General features: G+C 50.6%; 9 protein-coding genes across 9 annotated transcripts; 7 read left to right on the top strand and 2 right to left on the bottom strand.

Moving 5' to 3' along the window:
• Positions 1-238: 238 nt before the first annotated feature.
• CABS01_01990 (uncharacterized protein) lies at positions 239-2,224 on the top strand (the record flags this gene model as incomplete). The annotated part of the gene is made up of 1 exon (XM_060535369.1): positions 239-2,224. The coding sequence occupies one exon, from the start codon at positions 239-241 to the stop codon at positions 2,222-2,224; it is 1,986 nt and encodes a 661-aa protein (XP_060395674.1).
• A 2,568-nt stretch (positions 2,225-4,792) lies between these two features.
• Positions 4,793-6,116, top strand: CABS01_01989 (metalloproteinase; the record flags this gene model as incomplete). The annotated part of the gene is made up of 5 exons (XM_060535368.1): positions 4,793-5,015; positions 5,080-5,691; positions 5,770-5,840; positions 5,902-6,025; positions 6,085-6,116. The coding sequence occupies 5 exons, from the start codon at positions 4,793-4,795 to the stop codon at positions 6,114-6,116; spliced, it is 1,062 nt and encodes a 353-aa protein (XP_060395673.1).
• A 1,155-nt stretch (positions 6,117-7,271) lies between these two features.
• On the top strand, positions 7,272-8,702 carry CABS01_01988 (uncharacterized protein; the record flags this gene model as incomplete). Its single annotated transcript, XM_060535367.1, has 6 exons — positions 7,272-7,607; positions 7,681-7,806; positions 7,869-7,950; positions 8,013-8,119; positions 8,174-8,457; positions 8,543-8,702. 6 exons carry the CDS (start codon positions 7,272-7,274, stop codon positions 8,700-8,702), a joined length of 1,095 nt encoding a protein of 364 aa, XP_060395672.1.
• A 614-nt stretch (positions 8,703-9,316) lies between these two features.
• CABS01_01987 (uncharacterized protein) lies at positions 9,317-10,168 on the top strand (the record flags this gene model as incomplete). Its single annotated transcript, XM_060535366.1, has 3 exons — positions 9,317-9,389; positions 9,454-9,951; positions 10,020-10,168. The coding sequence occupies 3 exons, from the start codon at positions 9,317-9,319 to the stop codon at positions 10,166-10,168; spliced, it is 720 nt and encodes a 239-aa protein (XP_060395671.1).
• Positions 10,169-10,366: 198 nt separating this feature from the next.
• On the bottom strand, positions 10,367-11,318 carry CABS01_01986 (RTM1; the record flags this gene model as incomplete). Its single annotated transcript, XM_060535365.1, has 2 exons — positions 10,367-11,052; positions 11,120-11,318. The coding sequence occupies 2 exons, from the start codon at positions 11,316-11,318 to the stop codon at positions 10,367-10,369; spliced, it is 885 nt and encodes a 294-aa protein (XP_060395670.1).
• A 1,029-nt stretch (positions 11,319-12,347) lies between these two features.
• On the top strand, positions 12,348-13,294 carry CABS01_01985 (GDSL-like Lipase/Acylhydrolase; the record flags this gene model as incomplete). The annotated part of the gene is made up of 3 exons (XM_060535364.1): positions 12,348-12,522; positions 12,577-12,638; positions 12,698-13,294. The coding sequence occupies 3 exons, from the start codon at positions 12,348-12,350 to the stop codon at positions 13,292-13,294; spliced, it is 834 nt and encodes a 277-aa protein (XP_060395669.1).
• A 1,153-nt stretch (positions 13,295-14,447) lies between these two features.
• Positions 14,448-16,957, top strand: CABS01_01984 (uncharacterized protein; the record flags this gene model as incomplete). Its single annotated transcript, XM_060535363.1, has 13 exons — positions 14,448-14,609; positions 14,683-14,725; positions 14,808-15,030; positions 15,093-15,155; positions 15,218-15,290; positions 15,345-15,352; positions 15,424-15,823; positions 15,895-15,924; positions 15,981-16,228; positions 16,289-16,335; positions 16,389-16,485; positions 16,544-16,694; positions 16,781-16,957. 13 exons carry the CDS (start codon positions 14,448-14,450, stop codon positions 16,955-16,957), a joined length of 1,722 nt encoding a protein of 573 aa, XP_060395668.1.
• A 673-nt stretch (positions 16,958-17,630) lies between these two features.
• On the top strand, positions 17,631-20,149 carry CABS01_01983 (uncharacterized protein; the record flags this gene model as incomplete). Its single annotated transcript, XM_060535362.1, has 6 exons — positions 17,631-18,900; positions 18,955-19,065; positions 19,128-19,283; positions 19,345-19,410; positions 19,474-19,740; positions 19,800-20,149. The coding sequence occupies 6 exons, from the start codon at positions 17,631-17,633 to the stop codon at positions 20,147-20,149; spliced, it is 2,220 nt and encodes a 739-aa protein (XP_060395667.1).
• Positions 20,150-20,448: 299 nt separating this feature from the next.
• CABS01_01982 (GDSL-like Lipase/Acylhydrolase) lies at positions 20,449-21,399 on the bottom strand (the record flags this gene model as incomplete). The annotated part of the gene is made up of 1 exon (XM_060535361.1): positions 20,449-21,399. The coding sequence occupies one exon, from the start codon at positions 21,397-21,399 to the stop codon at positions 20,449-20,451; it is 951 nt and encodes a 316-aa protein (XP_060395666.1).
• Between the last annotated feature and the right edge of the window lie 521 nt (positions 21,400-21,920).

Here is a 21,920-nt window from a genome sequence, read left to right as displayed (position 1 = left end):
TGTAGGCATCCCTTTTCTAGGGTCAAGCATCATTGTGCAAATCCGCTTTCGACCAATTTCCAGTCAGCTTGCATGACTAGAAGGTCGAGGCAGCCCGTCCGAGAAGACATCGCGTCGGCCGTTGAATGGAAGTTGACCTCTTTGTTCAGCGAACTTCTCATAAATACGAGGCTCTCGCCGTAATCTTCGATATTGGAACGACACATCGAAGATCAGAGACCAATAGCCTAATCCAATCATGAACAACCTGTCGTTTACCCAAGCCATGCCACAGGGGAATCAAGCTTCAGCTTACATCGAAGGAGCTCGACAAAGCCGCATCCTCCCGCTGCTCCCGCACCCTAGCACTATCCATCCCACCAATCAAGACCTGGAAGTCTCAATCAACGGCACTGGCGACGCTGCCCATCTTAGAAGGAAACGTGCTAGTCGTCCCAAGGTGCGATCAGGCTGCATCACCTGCAAGATCCGGCGTGTCAAGTGTGATGAACGCAAGCCCACGTGTTTCCGATGCGAGAAAGCCGATGTGGAATGCGACGGATACACCAAAGAAGACGCCGATTCCAAGAGGAGCGCCGAGCAACGAAGGTTGGCCGTCGCAGCCCAGGAAGCACAAGCGAGCCGGCAGCTTCTTCCGCGGCCGAACGAGTCGGGTCCGGTCGCCTCCGGTCAAGAAATAGCGGTGCGGGTACACTTACCACCGCCGCTTTGCCCCTCGACTTTGCGGGTCAACCAGGAGGATGTTCACTACTACGATCTCTTCCGACACCGGCTTGTGCGTGACCTTTGGGGGTCTGGCCATTCTGATGCTTGGTCTAGAATCGTCTTACAGGAGAGCTCCCAAGACCCATGCGTTCAAGAGTCTCTCTTGGCTATCGGTGCTATATCTCAAGCCCAGATGGTTGAGGAGATGTCAAAGGACCAGCTGGATGCCATGCCATCGGCACTTCGCCCTTGGGGTACCAAGATGGCGCCATCTGGTGGGCTTCTCAACCACCATCATAGGTCGGCTTTACTTCATCATGTCAGAGCGGTTTCGATATACAGACAGCGAATTCAGGACCCATCCTCGACATCACCACGATCAGTCATAATCATGACTCTATTGCTCGTTGGGTTCGAGTTCATCCAAGGCAACATGAACAATGTGGACACTCTGACTAGCACCGGGATGCGTCTTCTTGAGAACAAAATCTCGCTTACGCAGCGTCCGCCACGTCGTGCAAATGAAAATGGAGCCACCTCGATGAAACCTTCACAGTCCGTGGCTACCCAACTGCGGAGAGGCGTGCGGGACGATGAGATGGAGGATATTGAGCACCTCTTGCCATGCCTCTCCCTCATGAGCGGCTTCACCCACTTCTTCAACTCCCACCGCACTGCGATGCCAATGATGAACGGCACTCCGATCCTCGAGCTGCCTGAACCAGGTGTTACAGTAGTTGCCAAGCTCGAAGTCTTCTGGGGTCAATTCTTTACTCGCGCAGTCGTACACATCATGCGCTGTCTGCACGACCAGCTTCGATACAAGCAGCGCAATATTACACAGGCTGCATTGGAGCAAGCTACGTTCCTGTCATACATACGAATGTGGGATTCCGTCCTAGAAGTATACCTCAAAGACCCTTCTCTTGAGGACAACGCAAGACGAGCTCTACGAAAGATACAGATCCATCGGCTCTTAATCCACATCGTCATCAGTTGCGGTCTTGACCGGACTGATATGTGCTACGACGCATTTGAGGCCGACTTCAGGGACCTCTTGAACAGGATTGTGACGTACATGCGTGACCCAGGACCGATCTCAAAGGTCGGCTTCACCTTCTCAGAAGGCCTCACACCTCCGCTCGCCACCATCGTCGCCAAGTGTCGCAATCACGAGCTGAGAATGCAAGCTGTCCACCTCCTCAACACCATGGCATGGAGGGAAAGCGCCTGGGATGGGAAAGCGCTCGTCATTGGCAAGTCTGGCGTGGTGATGTTGGAGGAAAGAGGGATGGATGCCAATGGGTTCATACCGTCTGGGTCGAGATGGGTTTGGATGTCAGGTAAGTGGGATCTCGAGAAGCGCGAGCTTGTCGCCACGTACTTGAGACTGATGCCGAATGAGGACGGCTCTCCGGTTTATGCTCACTTGGAGCTTGACATGGATAACTTGCTGGATACGTGTAGCATGGTGGGATGCCACGGACATCATGATCCTTTCGAGTGCTATCAAGAGTGACAGAGTAGCTTCCGCTTCTAGATTATTCTCATACATCCTCCCAGAAGTAAGGTAGACGCATTCTGATATGCACACCAGATATCGAAAGGAATAATGTTTATCCTAGAACCAGACGGGCTAGGCCTTATCATCCATTTACATGTGTTTCATCGGCTGAGAAGGCACACCACCTTGTTCTATCCAGATGGATTCGAGTCTCCTTCTAATCCGGTCATGGGCTGACGGTAACCGCTCAAAACATACGGAGTACACGTATTGCTATGGCCTTCCTGTATAGGAATGGTGTCCTAAGCGACCGTTGAGCACGCCATGACCAGCTGCCACTTTGTCTTGGCAACTTGGCGAATGCTTAAACGTGCAGAAGGGAGGGAGCCAAGCCGAGAGGCTCTCAAAAAAGAGCGACTGCATCTCGTCCATGCAGTCTGTAAAATCGCTGTAGGAAGAGAACTATGTGCACGCGCAATGAGTTACACGGATGTTGTCATCGATGAACTGAAGCATTGACTAGGTGCTTAGACAAGTTTCCAGAGCTATTGAGAGCTATTTTACACCACCACACCATGCGAAGAGAACAACTGTAGTCGTCGTAAATGTTGCCCAACGAGAAAGACTCTTCCTATAGACAGCAGGTGGAGTGACCGGTTTCGCCATAGCGCGCCTTCGAGCCAAAGAAGTAAGCAGGCATGTTCATCTCAGGAAGGTGTTGAAACACCCAGAAAGCCTCGGTTCCGCCCCTTTTGTAGTCTCGGCCCATCTCACTACTTCCAATTGGTTATGGCGAGCTAGGACTTTTGTCATCTCGCAGAAACAGCAGCCCGAGAGATAAGTAATTTGCTTCGTTGTTCAAACCCAGAAACTTCGCACCCTTTCCGCTGTGGACGTGGTACCAGTAATATGCCAAGCCTTCTCCACGCCGATGGTCGGCATTGAAATGCAATTACGGATACAGAACTGCGTGATGGGATGATTACTCGTGCCACAGAATGTTCAGTGCACTGGGGCTTCCCCAAGTCTCCATTGTAACCTCAGAGCCCGAACTACCGCAGGGTTCAGTCTAGACCCGGTACATAGCATCGGAATAGGAAGGTCGTCGTAGAACGCGTCAAGTAGATTGCCAACGGCGGTGCTTTTTCTGCGCGCCCAGCCGCCAAAAAGTGCCGGGTGCCGTACAACGGGAAATCGCCCAACACTTTATAGCCTTCGAAATGATGATCAATACGGGTGAAAAGAGGAAAGGCTCTGAGCTTTGGGTGTCAAGTCTTTCGACAGCTTGGAAAGCTCGCGATCCCCGAATAGGAATGTCAATAATAAGGTCCCAAATGGTCTGTTTGATCCGCTTCCTTTACCCCGCAGAGAGTGCCATCCTACGGGCCATCGATCGACCACATAAGCTTCCCGCCTCCAGCCCTGTCTCGACCCCTGGTGCGATAACTCTATCAAGGCACATATCCGTCGACTTTTCCGGGAGGAATACGAACAGACACAAGTCGGGATTGGTCGGCTAACTGGATGAGCCGCTTTTGCCCCTGCCATACGCGGGTATTCACGATTTCGCATACCATGCAGTTCATTTTCAGCAGGACGGCCAAGTACTGACCTCATACTTATCGTCGAAACGCTTGCAAAAATACAAATAAGCGCCGGGGAGCCTTCCACCACATTCACTAAGAGTTTACCTCCTTCCCAAGCTGGTAAGAGGCTCGTCTACCATTGCCATGAGTATATTGAGTCTCAAAGACTGACCGGTTCTAGATGCCTATCTTACTTTAGTCTCCAGTAAAGACAAGGGGCCACTTACCCGCCGGCGTTCGCCGCCTCCCCGAGTCTCCCGGTCAAATAAAGACTGTATGTAGGCATCATGCTGCTTCGATTAGATACCGAGACTAGCAAAAGCTAGTTGCCGTTATGGTTGTTTGATTCAAGCTTGAACTCACGTCCCTAGCGCGGTCTCTGGCGACAGGAGTTGTGGAGTGAGCTCCGGATGCGGCGACATGCCAAGAGCTTTAATGGAACGTCCTTCCCCAGATTGCTTCGCATTCAGACAAGACTTCGACCGTTTCTCTTTACCCACCGATCCAGCTCAAGCATGGGGACATGCGGCAAGGTCGATAGAGTTGCCATCTTGGCCATCTTGGCTTTCTTGGCATCCCACATCGTCGTCGGGTCCTGCAAACTCGCCCTCGTTCCTTCTTTTGCCTTCCTATCCTCGCTAACCTCCGGTGACCTCGCTGCGTTAGACTCGCTTAGCCCCTCATATCGACGAAAGAGAATGTAGCCACCTTCTTTATCACATTCCCAATCTGTCGCTCTTCCCGGCTTGGCAGACACCGGAAAGCGCTTGTCAATGATGATCAAGGCCATTAGAGGCGGAACACGGAAGGAAAGCTTATCAGCAAGCCATGGTTGAATGAGGGATGATACTTGACTAGCAGTTGAATATGGCTTCATTCGAGTATATAAACTCCTCGTGAGAACCTTGATGGCCAACCTCCTGCTCCTCATCCCTCACCAGCATCGGCAAGATCAACCCAGCATTACCTTCCTCGCCTTCTTTGTCCAACCTTCACCATGAAGTTCCTCACCGGCCTCTCCTGCTTCGCTGCTGTTGCCAGCGCCGTTGTCGTCGATCTCAACAAGCGCGACAGCCCCCTCGATGTCAAGATCGAGTCCACTGGCAACACCGCCATCAAGGCAAGCATCACCAACACCGGTGCCTCTGACCTCAAGGTCCTGAAGGCTGGTTCCATTCTCGACAAGCTCGCTATCGAGAAGGCTGAGGTCTTTGCTGGCTGTAAGTGCATTCTTATGAATATCACAATGATCCAATCTTGGCCACTAACAAACCTCATCAATAGCCGACAAGGTCGAGTTCGACGGTATCCGCCTTCGTCTCGGCACCAACGGCCTTCCCGAGGATGCCTTCCAGGTCATCTCCGCCGGCGAGACCGTCTCTGTCGAGTGGAACTACGGTGAAGTCCACGACCTCAGCGTCGGTGGCAAGGTTGATGTCGCCGCCAAGGGCGCTCTCTCCATCGCCGAGGTCGGCAGCAACGACATCACCAGCACCGCCCCCTTCAGCTCAAACGTCCTGAGCGTCGAGGTTGACGGCGCCGCCGCCTCCAAGGTCCGCCGCGACTTCCGCGAGAACGTCAAGCGCACCGTCGTCCAGTCCGACTGCACCGGCACCCAGCGCACCGCTACCACCACCGCTCTCTCCAACTGCCGTGCCCTCGCTGCCGCTGCTTCCTCCGCCGCCTCCACTGGCGCCGCTGCCAAGATGGTCGAGTACTTCAAGTCCTCTTCCACCGCTACCCGTACTACCGTCGCTGGCGTCTTTGCCAAGGTCGCCACCGAGTGCGGCAGCACCACCTCTGGTGTCTCCAAGCAGTACTGCACCGATATCTACCCTGCTTGCTCTTCCGGTGTCATCGCCTACACTCTTCCCTCCGCTTCCTACATGGTCAACTGTAAGTACCGCTGCCCTCACGACAAGACATGGCATATCGTTTTTGGTGACTCATCTGACGAAACTCCCCGCGCCACAGGCCCCTACTTCTTCAACAGCCTTACCGCTCTCTCCAGCACCTGCCACGCTCAGGACCGTGCCACCACTGCCGTAAGTTATGCTCCAGGATAAAAGTTACTACTGGCTCAATCACTAACTCGATTTCCGTCAGCTCCACGAGGTCACCCACTTGACCCAGATCAAGGGCACCACCGACCAGAGCTCCTGCTACGGTTACAGCTGTGTCCAGAGCTTGACCGCTGCCCAGAACCTGAACCACGCCGACACCTACGCCCGTAAGTCTCTCTCGCTCTCTCTTTTTGCGTTGCACGTGCTTACCACTCTCATGTCACAGTCTTCGCCAACGCCATCTACGTCGGCTGCTAAGCGTTTCGCGTCAAGATGGAACAATTCTTTGGGGAGCAGTGTAAGAACTCGGGCATGTCGACTTTCGGGATCAGATAACAGCTGCGCCGGAAAATGTTGCATGGCAGAATACCTAAGTCGTTTGTGACCATACTCCGAGGGCCACAACTTAGCATTCTCATACATATTCAAAACGTAGAAATGATAAAGCAAGAGTGTTTGGAGTGTTTTCGCCGTGATCTGCGTACCAGACGGCCCATATCGTGTGGAACCTGATGTGCCAAAAATTTCAAAAATGAGACCTCAATGAGTTAATGGATTCTAACCATCGTTACTCCCCGAGGTGGGCTCGAACCACCAACCTCCAGATTAACAGTCTGACGCGCTAGCCAATTGTGCCATCGGGGATATTGAGATGCTTCTCGATGATGTTGGCGGACTCGCGGTTTGATTATGATCCTAAGCCTCAAGTGGTGGGTTGCTTGTGGGACATTCGAAGCCCTACAAGCAGAAGCGAGTGTCTTTCGACCCAATGACAGCGGCACAAGACCACCGCGTCCCACACTTGGCAGCACTTGCAGAACGTTGCGGTCCACGCCCCGGTCGATTTACTGCAATCTCTTGACTAAGAGTTGATTTGATATGGGGCTCGCGGAACTCGTGAATTTGTAATTGAAAAGACGATAGTGTAGTTGAACAGAGTTTATGTCACTGAAAACTTACTAATTGAGTGCAGTATGCACTCAACAATGAATCTCAGGGTGGGGTTGAGTCAGCATAGAAGGGCCGTCCCGTGCGTGACAGCTATATCCGTATAATTCCCCATGGCTCGGACACTGCACTTTGTCGAATTTACTAAGCCCATGACGTTCCGTTAGCACGATATGCCCCGAGAGAAGTGCTTACAAATGACGAAATCCACGGTGGCTGCTTGTCTGAGATCAATGCCATGAACCAATTTATTAATCTCAATGATCATTTGGTGAGCCCCTCGGATTATCCGTCAACTCCCGATATTAAGACAGAAGTGAGTCTTGTAACTCGTACCGGTCCAGAATCTTGGCAAGCAGGAAAGATCCTGGCCACAGTTTTACAAGAATGAGACCGGACTACGCCTAGGTTTATCTCACTTTCGCTTTGGCATTCCATCAACGATAAACAAAACCAATCCTTACCATGACTGAATCTCATAATATCCTTATCACGGGTGCGTCAGGCTACCTCGGGGGAACTTTACTTGCTCGTTGGGCAAGCGCCAGCCTCACGGGCTACGATAAGCTGTTCGCACTCGTTCGAACAGACGCTCAGCGGGAGCAAGTAAAGCAATACGGGGCCGAGCCTCTTACTTTTTCTCCTCGAGATGAGCAGACAGTCCGAAATGTAGTGATACAGAATCGTATCACCATTGTCTTTTACTTGATTGATGCTTTCGAATCTGTGGGCCAAGAAAACTTCATCAAAGCTTTGGGCGAAGTGAAGTCTCAGACGGGTCTAGACGTTCACTTGCTTCACGTGTGTACACCGCGTCAATGGCCCCGCTCACAATTCAGTGGAAATCGGCTAACACGTGGTTTTGCTTCTCTAGACATCGGGAGCCAAGATCTTTTCGGGTCTTGCAGGTGCCCCCACGGATAGTCCGCTCTTGGACACTGACCCCAGGCTATATGAAATCCAGAAAGCTCAAAAACCTCCCATTTCTTTCATGCACAAAGTTAGTTCGCAGTATGGCCCTCGGTTATCGTCAAGCCATGCTAATTGTACGATGTACTCAAGCCTGTTGAGACGAATACCCGAGTTATTGACCTAGCACAAGCCAACGGTGTGAAGTCTTATGTATTTACTCCCTGCATAGTCTGTAAGCCTTGTATCCCATCAAATCACCCTGTCAATTGTTTCCCCTCTGACTTCATGATACAGATGGAAGGGGAGAAGGATTTGGCAATCCTATTTCCATCCAAACCGTCGACATTGTCAAAGCCGCTAGGGCGGCTGGTCAAGTTCACTCAGTCACACCTGGTCGGCCAGTAAGTGATGAATCTCTCCTCAGAAATGTTGACAAAAGCTTACCTCATCTTGAGACTTGGCCTGTCTGCCACGTCATTGATAACACGTCCCTTTACCTTCAAATTCTGCGCTCAATTTTGAACGGAGAAAAGCCAGAATACGGGAAGAACGGCTACTATCTCGCAGCTTCCGGTAGCGTTACCTGGGATGACCTGTATGAGGCGATGGCCAAGGCACTTAAGGTCCGAAACGTCATTACAGATGAACGTGTCGTTCCCGCAGACGAAACGGCGCTTGGCAAGATGGCTCACGGGTTAGGCACGGAGAGCTCTCTCGTCCAAATGAGATTGGCTGGAAAGTGAGTGAATCCCAAGTTGTGTAACGTGCATGATCATGGACCAGCAGTCTGTTGAGCAGAGCTAACGTTGGCTATTTGAACCTAGGTGTACCTTCACAGCCAAGCACGGTGCTCAACTTGGATGGAAACCGCAATTTCCCCCGGAACATATCCTTGAAGCTGCTGATGATGAGGTCGAGCTTATTCTACAAACGCTCCGTAGCGATGCAAGCTCTGGGGACAAGCCATGGTATAAGAAAGAGTAAGAGAGAGTATTGACTATTGGAGACAGTTGCAACTTACAGGTTGCTCGATCAGTAGGAATAGGAAATTGATTTGAACTCAACGTACTGTACCTCTCCCAGCGTGAAGTAGGTCTAGCCCGCTTGAACTGTCCTTCCGCTGCTCGGAACTCGGACTACGTAATTTTGTCCGGTCTCGGCAGGTAAAGAAATTCATAATCTCGTCAGGCATCCCCAGAGATGCAGAAATTAAGATTGTGGAACCCATGTTCAAATTGCGTCCTACAGTCCATTTCTCGATCTTTGGATCCTTTAGAACTACGATGCGAAGCCTGCCAATATACCGCATTCACCATGTTTACGGCTGGAATAACCGTAAAAGTCTGGTCAATGAACACCGACGCAGTAAGCAGCTAGCGCCGGAACCCCACTGCCCGCCGCGGAACCTCTCCGGGCGGTCGATTTGTAATGAATGAGATCAGTCCGATGAACCCTTGCCAAGCTCCTTGTTCCTCTATTCCCCTCATGCTTACTCTTACCCCTCTCACTTGAGTTAACTTACATAAAACCACTTATCCCCGAACAAACTCTCCTCAAATCCCACCATCGGTCGCAGAGATCGCAACATCGAAGTCACCATGCCCGAAAAGCTCATCCTGTTCGATATTCCCGATCGGAACGGGGCCTGTTGGTCTTTGAATCCTTGGAAGAGTGGGTAGCCTCACTCAACCAGGGTAAACGCTGGACATTTCGACTGACGTAATTCTGCATACAGCTCGACTGACCCTCAACTACAAGGGCATTGACTACAAGACGGAATGGCTCGAGTATCCCGATATCGAACCTAGGCTCAAGCCAACCGGCTTGGAAGGTGACCCGGACCAGATCAAGCCTTACACGTGTCCCACTGTGCAGTTCCCTGATGGTACATACATTATGAACAGCGCCAAGATCATCAAGCGCATTGAAGCGGACTACCCTGAGCCGCCGCTCTACATCGATTCGGAGGTGCTCCAGCCAATGTACGATCTTCTGAGCAAGACTTTCGGAGCTCTTGTTGCTGTCCTTTTGCCCAATGTCCCCCGTAAAATGTTGGGCGAGTATAGCGCGGAGTACTTTCATCGAACTAGGGCGGAGATGTTTGGGGTCTCACTGGATGAGCTTGAGAAGACCAAGGGAGGGGATGAAGCCTGGGCGACTGCCAAAGAGCCACTGGAGGGCCTCGCGAAGCTTCTGGACAAGACCGATGGCCCGTACTTCCTCGGTGACAAGGGTATGCATGCACTCTCGATTTTTCCACTGGGAATCCATCGACACGACCGCTAACGATACCCAATCCAGTGTCTTACACGGACTTCGTTTTTGTTGGATTTCTGTACTTTGTCAAGAGAGCTGGAGAGGAACATTATCAACGTGTTGTGCAACATTGCGAGTCTTTTGACAAGATTTATCAGGCTTGCGAGAAGTGGTTGGAGCGCAACGACCATTGATCGAAATTGGACAAGTTCCCTCGTGCAGAGGTGACAGGGCTGGAGTTCTGAGTTGGGTTCTCTGATGTAATATCTGCTTCAAACAAATGAAAGTTGTCTAGTACCGCTCTATGTGCATGATGTGGTGCCGGAATTCAACATACAATACTGTGAGAAACGCATCTCGTTCAGGCTACCGAGGGATCGCAAAATGAGACTTCATCGTCTCTCAAGCATGATATTGGCCTCATCAGGCCAAGTGTAACTATTGACCCGGCCAACATCGCGAACCAACCTCCCAGGGTGAATCCAAAGATACATCGCCATAATCGCGACCATGGGAACGGCATCAAAGAGGTATAAAAAGATCTCATGGCTCATGATGTACCCATTCTCGCCCTGAAAATACTCAATTCCCCTGATCAAACTTCTCAGAAACATGAGAGAGGCAATGCCGTACGTCATCAGGTAGTACTTCCTCCACTCGATTCCCGCTTTTGTCGCGTTCAAGTCGTTTGCCTCGCGTCGAGCACAGGCGTGAGAGTGCCAGCAAGAAAGCACAAATAGGGTGATAACGCCGAGTTGGGCCGCAAGACCGGACATGATCAGAGTCTTACCCATCCTGATGCCCTCTTCCGTACCAGAGGCTGGCATGACGGCGCCAAAGATCTGAGTAACAAAACAGCCGACGTCAATGAGGACGTAGAAGAGGGCCGTGAGACGTGGGCTCACGAAAGCGTGGCGCCGGAGGTCGAGAGCGATCATGATGCGGCCGAGACTCATGTAAATCGTTGCGGCGAAAAGCGGCGGAGATCCAAGAATCAAGAGATTTTGTAAGATGTAGGGCCCAGCCACAATGGGGTTCTCGTGAGCTTTTGCACGTCCGTAGTATCCAAACGCTTCTCCTATTATTCCTGGATTAGTCACGGCAGGTACTAGGGCATAGAGTTTCGTAGTACGTGCAAGACCTACCAATGCCACCTAATATAAAAGGTATGAAATGCCATGCTCTGAGCCAGAACATGTTGCCAAGATGAGCCAGTGCACCGAGCGCAAAAATGACGAGGAACGCCCATCCTGCCCCTCCATTCGGACGGTAATGATAGAACACGATTTGTGTTCCGTTAACAACGGGTCCGAAGGGGCCAGGTCCGTCGAGCTCGTTCACCATTGTCTGAAAGCCTTTCGTCGTGATGCTAATCTATATGCCGAGGGTCTTGGTCGTTATTAGTTAGAGAGCGTGGGAATAGGGCGAATTGCCAACGTAAGCAGACAATAGAAAAATACAAGACCGGTTCAATCACATACAATGCTGATGTTACAATTACATACAAGGCGAGAGAAAAGTTAATGAGGGCTATTTATCTCTTCTAACATTTACAGACCATAGCTCGAGAGTAGACGTAAGGGTTCAGGGGCGATCCACAGTGGCAGTGCGAAGCGCATAGCAATACGATTTTTGAACGCGATTATTCGTATCAAATACGACGGTTAACCACCATGTGGGGGTCCCGCCAGAAACAAGGACAGCCTGGCTCCTGAACGGCACGCCCGAAATTTTGTGATTGTTCGTCTATCAATAGAGCTGGCGATCGAAGCTGCACTAGGCTTGTGCAGTTTTATGTTCACACTTTCAGCTAGACGAGTCCTATGATCTGAATTCAGCAACATTTTACTATTACTTCATGTCCACTCCCCATGTGATGATGTGCTGCTATCATCAGGCAGTGATCCGATATGACGAAGTCCTTAATTCAAACTGTTTGAAGAATTTGCATCAACTGAGAGCCCAGTTAAACAAATGCTCCTCAGTGAATGCTTCAAAACAACTGTAGTAGGACCAGGCATCATCATATGAAGCGGGCGGGATTGATTGGAATTCTGTCGGCATCATATAATCCAAGTCCTTGGCAAATGTTAAGGTTCGCTGAGAAATATTCGGAAAGGAAAAACGTACTCCGCATTCATGTTCTTGGCTTTGTTGTTGCATTCCTTGGGTCGAGCCTCAGCTGTTGAGGGGCTCCGTCTGAAACCAACGTCACAGATGTTGATGTTGGCCGTGCACACATCACCAACGAGCTCATCAATTTAGCTGCAGCAGTTCATCACGGTACAGGTCTAACGCCAAGGCCCCGCTCACGATATCAAGCGTCAAATCATCGTCAAAGTAGTCAAAGGGTATTCTACGATCTAAGCCGCGATGGCATCTCATGCGCCACTCAAATTCAAAGGGATACGGCCCGGCCAAGGGGTCAAGCCAGGAACCACTCTCCGGATCCTTGGGGTTGGCGACTCCATCACAGTGGGGTTTCTCAGTGACATAGAGGGAGGCGATGGCAACGGCTACAGACTTAAGCTCCGAGAAGACCTGTCAAGTGGGTCAGTCCTCTTCTACGAATCAAGAAATACCATACTAACGAACCCACAAGAGGATAGAGTCGTTTTTGCTGGGACGGAAACCATGCACGGCACGATGCGTGAAGGGTATTATGTACGTTGAATAGTGCACTCCTGCGAATTCCTCAGTTGACGAGTCGTCCGACTCACTAGGCAGCGTGGAATGGCATGACTATCAAGTTCATGTCAGATAATATCGGACCTTCTTTGGCCCAGAGACCTAATATCGTCCTCATTCATGCTGGAACGAACGACATGAACCCGAATCCAGACGTTGCTAGAGAAGGCAGCGAACCTCACGCCACGGCAGACCGTCTAGGCCACTTGATCGACCAGGTCGTGCAGACCTGCCCAGATGCCACAGTCCTTGTCGCCAAAATCATTGGCTGCTATGATCCAGTCCAGATGGGCAATATTGCTCTATTCAACGCGGTGATTCATGATGTTGTTCAATCCCGACAAAGCGCCGGTAAACACGTTCTCACTGTCGACTTCTCGAGCTTTCCAATGAACGCACTGAGAGATGGTATTCATCCTACCAACCAGGGGTACCGCTTATTCGGCGACTATTGGTACGATTTTATCACCCAGATTCCGGGCGACTGGATTAAAGAGCCTGTTGGAGATGATCCGCGTCGATCTGGAGAATTGCGCCGCGATGCACCCGTCAAAGGAAGATCTACCAGTTTGTGCGATCGACTGTTCGGCCTGTTTTTCGGCAGGGAACCAGAGCTGGTTTCGAAAGCTTGAAGTTCAGCAGTGAGCAGCAAGGTACTTTGAACCAATAAAAGACTGGTCGGTCTACAACTCCCGTAGCTACCCCGGGTAAGCCCATATGCAAGACTCGTAGGAATCCACCGACAGCTGGCCGAAACGCTAAGAGCAATACTTCAGTCAGCAATGGATTCAGTGCAACATAGCGAGATAAGGCGACGATGTCTGCGTGTGTATCTGCTAAGCTCTGAAAATTCCGTCAATGTAATTTACACATGTAAGAATCTAGACTATTGAGCTGAAAGTCAATATCGAAGCTCTTCCGAGTCTGTAAGGGAGGCCGGGGTTTCAGCCCGCTATGCGAGAGCCGAAGCAACGTCTTCGTCCTGTGCGATGTCTCGCTAATCAATAGGTTCCCAGAGATGGTCAAGCACGGCGCATATCGGTCTCATTCAGACGCGAGCTGCTGTACCCCAGAAGGTCAAAACCGTACGGGATTCGGCCGGTAAATGGGGCAGAATGGATTGGGGCCATCCAACCTGTAAGACGAAAGCGTGTGAGCGAACCCTTGTCACCGCAGCGTAAGGTCAACGCATCCGTCCAATCCCCACGCGGGTCGGCGCCGGGGATAAGCGTCGGCATCTTCCCCCAGACTGGCAAAAGACGGTTACACCCTCAACGCCTTTAGGCTAAATTGCTATTGCCGGCTTTGATGATTTGATCGTGCTAAGAGCCTAGGATTTGTCGTCTCATGGCCATTCTCACGCGGGGTATCGTGCAGGGTGTCCAGGCTCGGCGTATTTTCACATTCGACCGAGAGCTGTTTTATACGACAGGCAATCAAGCTCAACGAGACTATGGCTTTCACTGCCGAGAGTTTTGGTATTTGCGTTGGTTTGCGCTCCTACTGGTGGTAGCATGGGCTACCTGCCTGAAAACCCGCTATGAAGGAACGAGAAAGATCATCGTATCAGATGCTGCAATGCTCACACCCTGCAGCTTTGCCTCCGTGTTCCCTCACAGAACAATAAAGAGGCGACAGTCCCATCGAACCACAGATCCAGCTCTAACACTCCAATTGACTGCAACCTAAGACGTTCACTTTTCTCAGCGACAACGTGGGTAGAACGGCATCAACCCCAAATTTTTGTGCCTCATCACGTGCAAGAAGAAAAGCATACCGGCGATCATGGGAGGCCACTCATCTGGCAATGCGGCTTATGATGCCGCGCTACAAAGACGTCAGGCATTGATGGGAGCTAGTGGTGCAAGGGCTCTTGTCAAGAATTGGAAAGTCGCCCGCATCGCTGCCTTCGCCTGCATTGGCGGTGTCTTGTACGGCTATAACCAGGTGAGGAAACTCTGTCAATTGGGTTTTGGAATCATAGAAACGTGGTAGATATGAGTTACTTACCCACGATTAGGGCATGTTCTCCGGTATTCTCGCTATGCCGTCGTTCGACAAGCGTAAGATCTCCCGACCCTTTCCTCCCAGATGTGTTCGCAATCATTGAGGATTTAGACCAGCTTACACATGCTTTCCGCTCAGATATGGACGGATACACAAAGAACCCAACCCAAAAAGGCTGGCTGACATCAATTCTCGAGCTTGGCGCTTGGGTCGGTGCTATCTTATCCGGCTTCATCGCTGAAGTTTGCTCCCGTAAATACGGTGTGCTCATTGCGACTGGTGTTTTCATGCTCGGTGTTATTGTCCAAATTTCTTCTATATCTGGTGGCCACGAGGCAATTCTTGGAGGAAGATTTGTCACGTAAGTAATTTTCTGCTGACCTTCGTTACCGACGGGACGAGCAGCGCTGACGTGAAGAACAGCGGTATGGGTGTCGGAAGTCTTTCTATGATTGTCCCACTTTACAATTCAGAATGCGCACCACCGTAAGTGAAATACACTATCATGTTGTTTCTCCTGAGCTTGTCTGACGTAAGCTTTCCAACAGTGAGGTTCGAGGTGCTCTTGTAGCTCTACAGCAGCTGGCCATCACTTTTGGCATCATGATCAGCTTTTGGATTGTAAGCCCATGCCCTTTCGAACTCATCATCTCCGTCAATATATCTAACCAGTAGCAGGACTAGTATGCCCCTCACTTGATTTGAAATCTTATGTTCATTCTGCGAACGTTCTGACCGACATGACCTTTCACAGCGGGTGCAACTACATCGGCGGCACCACCGAAGACACACAGTCAGATGCCGCATGGCTTGTTCCGATCTGCCTGCAATTGGGTCCCGCTATCATCCTCTTTGTGGGAATGATCTGGATGCCATTCTCCCCGCGTTGGCTCATTCATCACGGTCGGGAGCAGGAAGCCAGGAAGATCCTCGCTGATCTCCGAGACCTCCCTGAGAACCACGAGCTCATCGAGTTGGAGTTCCTCGAGATCAAAGCTCAGTCGCTATTCGAGAAACGAAGCACAGCCGAGCTCTTCCCCCATCTGAAGGAGCAGACCGCTTGGAACATTTTCAAATTGCAGTTCGTCGCCATCAAGGCTCTTTTCCAGACCAAGGCCATGTTTAAGCGAGTAATCGTCGCAACTGTGACTATGGTGAGTCCGACCATGTGCACAATCCTCATTTCACATCAGCTCAGAAAGGAAGGATCTCTGACAAATTCCAGTTTTTTCAACAATGGACAGGTATCAACGCTGTAGGTCCTACTAACGAGATCTTGTTTGCGACAATTTTAGTTGACAGAACAACCAGGTCCTCTACTATGCTCCTCAGATCTTCAGTCAATTGGGTCTGAGTCAAACAACCACAAGCTTGCTTGCCACCGGTGTCGTTGGTGTGGTCATGTTCATTGCAACCATTCCTGCCGTGCTATGGATTGATCGCGTCGGCCGAAAGCCTGTCCTCAGCATTGGTGCTATCGGCATGGGGACCTGCCATCTCATCATTGCTGTCATTCTTGCCAAGAACATCGATAGATTTGATCAGCAACCAGCTGCTGGGTACGTTGTCTACCATCAGTTGACATTAGGTGGATAGGTGTACTGACTAATGTACTTTAGTTGGGCCGCGGTGTGTATGGTTTGGCTGTTTGTGGTCCACTTTGGATGTGAGTCCTTCTACACCTTCTGCTAGAAGAGAATACTAATCAACAAATTCTAGACTCTTGGGGTCCTTGTGCATGGATTATCATCGCTGAAGTTTGGCCTCTGAGCACTCGGCCATATGGCGTATCTCTCGGAGCTTCCAGCAACTGGATGTGAGTTTGAGATCACGACCCAAAGCAGGCAAACCCACCAGGCGCTGACAATATCTAGGAACAATTTCATTGTTGGACAAGTGACCCCAGACATGCTGACAAGCATCAACTATGGCACATACATCTTGTTCGGCCTATTGACCTACCTTGGCGCCGCATTCATCTGGTTCATAGTCCCGGAGACGAAGCGTCTTTCTTTGGAAGAAATGGTATGTCTACATCACAAACTACCCTTTTCGCCTCGGAACTACCAATCTCTTGGACAACAATCGACATTAGCTGACCTTGAACGTAGGACCTGGTGTTTGGCTCTGAAGGCACCGCTGCTGCGGATTTCGAGAGGATGGAAGAGATCAACAACGAAATCGGCTTGAGTGCAGTGCTGAACCGCGCCTCGCCTGGTGGAGGATTCTCCAAGTCATCCGACTTGGAGAAAAAGGAACTTGATGCTGCTTCGGCCGAGCAACACTGAAAGAATCATGCGCTATCTGGTCGAGGGACTATATCTACAATCAAGTCTACCAACGAACTCAGGGAAAGTTGGTATACTCCAATGCGGCCTCATTGTTCCACGCAAATTCAAGTCTGGTGTAATCTTGGGAGGAGGGGAACTGATTGCAGAGTAAAGTCAATCATGCTATGCGAAACTTTCTCATAGATGAAACAAATCTACATCAATTCAATTCCATAGACCCAGTTGAAAAGGACCCCGCATGACATGCTGTGAATCGGACATACATGTCAGCCTCGAAATCTGCCTTGATGAGACCCGGTCTAGTGGTATGCAGTCAAGGGCTAGTGCTTATCCATCTGCACATTTTCGTGGGGTACAACCTCCCCATCAAGAATAATTGGCTGGCCATCTCCGAATGTCTGCATGTTCTGCCTGGATAGCGTCTCACAGCCCTACAACTTGAGAAAGTTTGGCGGCCAGTCGAGTCAACGCTGACAGGCAACAGCCGGTTTGAGGTGACACGGAGATGGCCTCTGGAGGTTTTGGTGTATTTTATCTTGCCCCATCTCGGCACTTCCAGCGAGTCAACTATGTCCTCGTTGACCCTCGTCATTTTCAGTGCGTCTACTCTTCAGATACCGAGACTTCAGACCTTTGTTAAATCCATTGCAGCATCATTCGTCGAGTCAGGATGTCTGCTGAGTCTATTATTAACGAGGCGTTGAAGGGTGATGAGGACTTCTCGGTCATCGAACGCTTAGCTGATGCTATTCGCATCGAGGAAGACGTTCAAATCAGCCAGGAGGACCGCAAGGAGATCATACAAGATCTCTACGAGGGCCCGAAGAAATGCCAATGTTGCATCAACTGGATGGACGAATGTCCTCACGGCGTTGATCTAACGGAAGTCGATAAAGACGATGAGGATGAAAGCGGCAGCCCCCTGGTCATCCGACGTCGAGTGAATGCCGGCCGTACTGGCACAATCATTTCCATTCACTCAATCGAGATTCGACATGCGGCCACTCGAAAAGTTTTGATCGACGTCTTCAAGCCTTACGACAACATCGTGCAACGAGTGAAATATCTCACATTTTTGGCACCCTTCCACCAGTTCTTCTGGCGCTGGGAGCGCTTCGAGAAAGCTGTCGCAGAGGAGAAGGACGAAATCGTGAAGAAGATCTTGGCCATTCTGAGGGGATTGGTCAAGCGTGAACTAGCAGGGGCATTTGCAGTCAACAAGGAACTCGTCAGCCACGGAGTCATCACATTCAACTACCTCTGGATCTTGTTCGCGCCCGGAGAGCTGATATACTCGGCTGATGATAGTCACGACCGCTTCTACGTCCTTCGGTCATGCTCCTCGAGAGACATCGCGATCGACCTGAGTCTCTCCTACATCGCCTGGGGTTTCCCAGCCATGCAGTTCGGTACGGTCCACGAGGACATCCCCATTGACAATTTCCTAGGGTCTCGCTCAATCGAAAGCCTGCCTGCTTTTCCCGCCAAGTATCTCCGCGACTTCTCAGGAATGCAAGCAAAGCTGGTAGAGAGAGGCCGCAAGTACGCGAGTCTGGCTGGTACTCATTACAAGGCATACCGTCCAGCGGGGGATGACCCTAAATCCGAGCTTCGTGTGATGATCGATCCCAGTCACAGAAGAGTATATCTCTCAGCCTACGTCGACGATGGACGCAAAGAAAGACTTCAGCCGCTTTTCAGCCAGTACACCGACCTCATCAATCAGTCACCAGTGGACTCCCCTCCCCCAAATGGCATACACATCCCTCTGGAAGAGTACATTGATGAGTGGGACGAAAGACCGAGAGGCGGTCGCCGGCCGATGCGTCACCCCGCGCCTCGACGAGTGTCCCCGTACTATCCACCTGTCGCGCCCAGACGAAGATCCCCGGTCGTGATCGAGACTGTCCGAAGGCGCCGGAGTATCTCTCCGGAATTCAGTAAGCAAATACCCCACGAACACCAATACTATATCAGTCTAACACAAGTTCCAGGGCTACGTGATGAGCATATTGAGGAGAATTCCAGGAAACACCTTACAGAGTTTCATTTACAGCTCATGGACCCCGAGGTCGATGGATTTGATCTCAAGGAGAAGACTTGGAGTAAGTATCTAATAAAACACTACACTGCTAGACTTTTGACATTTTCTAATCCTTCGGAATAGGGAGCTTTGAAGTAGACCGGATTCACGATATCGAATGGAACACGAAGCCCTTCGAGAGTCTGGTGCTGCCTGAAGGATACAAGGATCTCATACTGGCTTTTGTTGAGAGTCAAGTCAAGGACAAAGTTGCATTCGATGATGTCATAAACGGAAAGGGTAAGTTGTAGAAGGTCACTGATATTTGATGTGTTGGAGGTACATCGCTAACATTCTATAGGTGGTGGGCTCGTAGCCTTGCTTGCCGGGGACCCAGGTGTCGGCAAGACTCTCACTGCCGAGTCTGGTACGATTCCATATACTTTCGGAGATCTCTAAATATCAGACCTGGAACTGACTCTTGTGATAGTTGCCGAGAAGATACAGGCTCCCCTATTCAAGATGGAGTTAGGAGATTACCATGAGGACGACCGCGACAATGACGCTGTTCCAGTACGCTATGATGACCGGAACCGATCCTTGAGTCCCCGCCCCCGAGATCCTGATCGTTCAATGAGCTTCACAACTGCATTTGAACTTGCTGCTCGCTGGGGAGCCGTTCTACTGATTGACGAGTGTGACATGTACTTGGAGAAGCGTAGTGATGCTTCGACCAAACGAAACAGGATGGTGTCCCGTAAGTAGCCCTGACATTACGTCTTTGTACTCATCTGACCGAGACCAAAATCCGTACAGGCTTCTTGAAAGAACTCGAGTACTACCCGTCTCTTCTCTTCCTGACGACGAACCGCGAGCGGTCCCTTGACCCTGCCATCTACTCCCGTGTCCATCTCAATATCAACTACCCCGCCTTAGACGAACCCTCTCGTCTGAAAATTTGGCAGACGTTCCTAGAGAAGAACAACTCAACCATGTCAGAGAGTGAATTTGGATCCCTGTCAAGGATCAATGTGAATGGTCGGCGCATTCGGAACATTGTGAAGACAGCTGGTATCATGGCAAAGAAAGACGGAAGAGCGGTGAACTTTGATGACGTTAGAAAGGTCATGAAGATCACAGAGGGGATAGATATCGAGGAATCTTAGCGATATTGATAGTTGAGAGTGTGGTGGATTGCTGCTTAGCTCATTTGTCTTCTCAACAAACTGAGAGTTGTCTCCGCGATGATGTCAAACGATGATCGTTTTCCAGACTCACGAGCTCAAGATTGGGTAGTGGATGCTCAGTGAAATACGAAGAAACACAGAATAAAGTCTCAGGTTTATGCAGGATGAAACACAGAAAGAGCTATATACAAGAGAATGAAGTGTATTCGGGTTCCGTCAAACTTTTGGTGCCCTTGCATCTGGAAATGTCTATATCAAGAGCGTTGATGGCGCGGTCTTCAGGCGAAGTGCGTATCGATGGTCTTTTTCATATCCTGAGCAATCAACTTGTGTCCAGCAGTCGTTGGTTGAATGAAGTTCATCCAGAAGTACTCATTGGCGTGCCCGTCAATCATGCAATCCGTCCACTGAGCCGTCTCGTCTCCGTCACAAAAGAGATTGAGAGGCTTTGGGAAGCCATATGCCTTGGGATTGGCCAATATCTGAATCATGAAGCTGAATGCATCATAGTAGATGACTTTCTTGCCAAACTGCTCGAGGCTCTTCTGGATAGCCGAATTTGCTTGCTGGATTACCTGGCCCCAGGTCTTGACGCAGTCGGCGTTGGTACCGCAGAGGTACTTAGGCGTCACCGGGGCGAGATGCTTAGGGTAGATGTTGGCGACCATAACGTACGGTGCTCCCTTATCAATGAGGTTCTGAACCTGCGCGGTGATCTTGACTGCCGCGTCGGTTGCAAACTGCGCGTTCTTTGGATCGCCTAACCAAAACGCGTCGGTATGCATGCTGAGGTCGTTCTCGCCGAACCAGAGGAACTGCAGAGAGGAGCGAATACCCGGGGCGCCACGACCGGTGTAGTTAGCAACCTGTCCAATCATGTCTGTCGCCCCAGCCTTCGACTTGGTGTAGGCGTTGTCAAAGGTCGCCCCAAAATCGCCTCCACCGCAGCACCCGCCGAATGCATAGTCTGTCAGCGGAACCCGGAGTAGGTCGGAGAGATAGGACACAGCGACCGGGCCGTTAGTCCATGTTCCGAAGCCGTACACATTGGCTGGATCGCCGGTGATGCCGTGCGCAAAAGAGCCGTTGCCGTTATCACTCAGTTCATCGCCGTAGGCTATAAGGTTGTTGAATGGATAGGTTGTCCGACCCGCCAAAGAGGCGTCCTCAGTCACGCGCGCTGCGATGAGAGGGAGAATAGAAGTGATGAGACCCGCGCTGTAAATCATTTTGGAGGGTGAATGAGTGTGAACTGGAAAGGAGAGTCAACCGAGATCAAAAGAAGATTGCGATAATGAAGCTCTGGAGAATTTGAATTCGATTGAACCAAACAAGATGCAGAAGGCTGAAGATATTAAATAGCAGCTGAGGAAGAGCAGGCGTGCTCATGAAGGCCAAACAATAGCACGCTGTGTTCCTTGAGGATCTTACGGATTTACAACCTAATTTCATTTCTAGGTCTGTGGCGGCGATGGCGTTGATCAGTGTCGCACCAATCTGGCTGGTCGCATTGACTGTAGCGCTCCTTCAAGAGGCGAGAAGCCCAAAAGCATTTCTTTTGCGTATCACTACTGCACTGAGGTGAGGTGGTCTAGGCCAGACGAATGAAGCATAATACCGTTGCCTAAAGCTTCTCAGTCCGGCTTCCATATGAGTACAGCCTCATTCAACATTTCTATGGGATTTCTGTGGTTACCAACAACCACGGAAACGACTCAAACCTTGGAAAGGCTGTAAGTTCCAAAAAAGA

The sequence above is a fragment of the Colletotrichum abscissum genome (assembly GCF_030869225.1).
Source record: "Colletotrichum abscissum strain IMI 504890 chromosome Unknown Scaffold_4.1, whole genome shotgun sequence".
In the NCBI taxonomy this organism is placed as follows: Eukaryota; Fungi; Ascomycota; class Sordariomycetes; order Glomerellales; family Glomerellaceae; genus Colletotrichum; species Colletotrichum abscissum.
The sequence above is the reverse complement of the archived record's forward strand: the minus strand, read 5'-3'. Positions and strand labels throughout refer to the sequence as shown.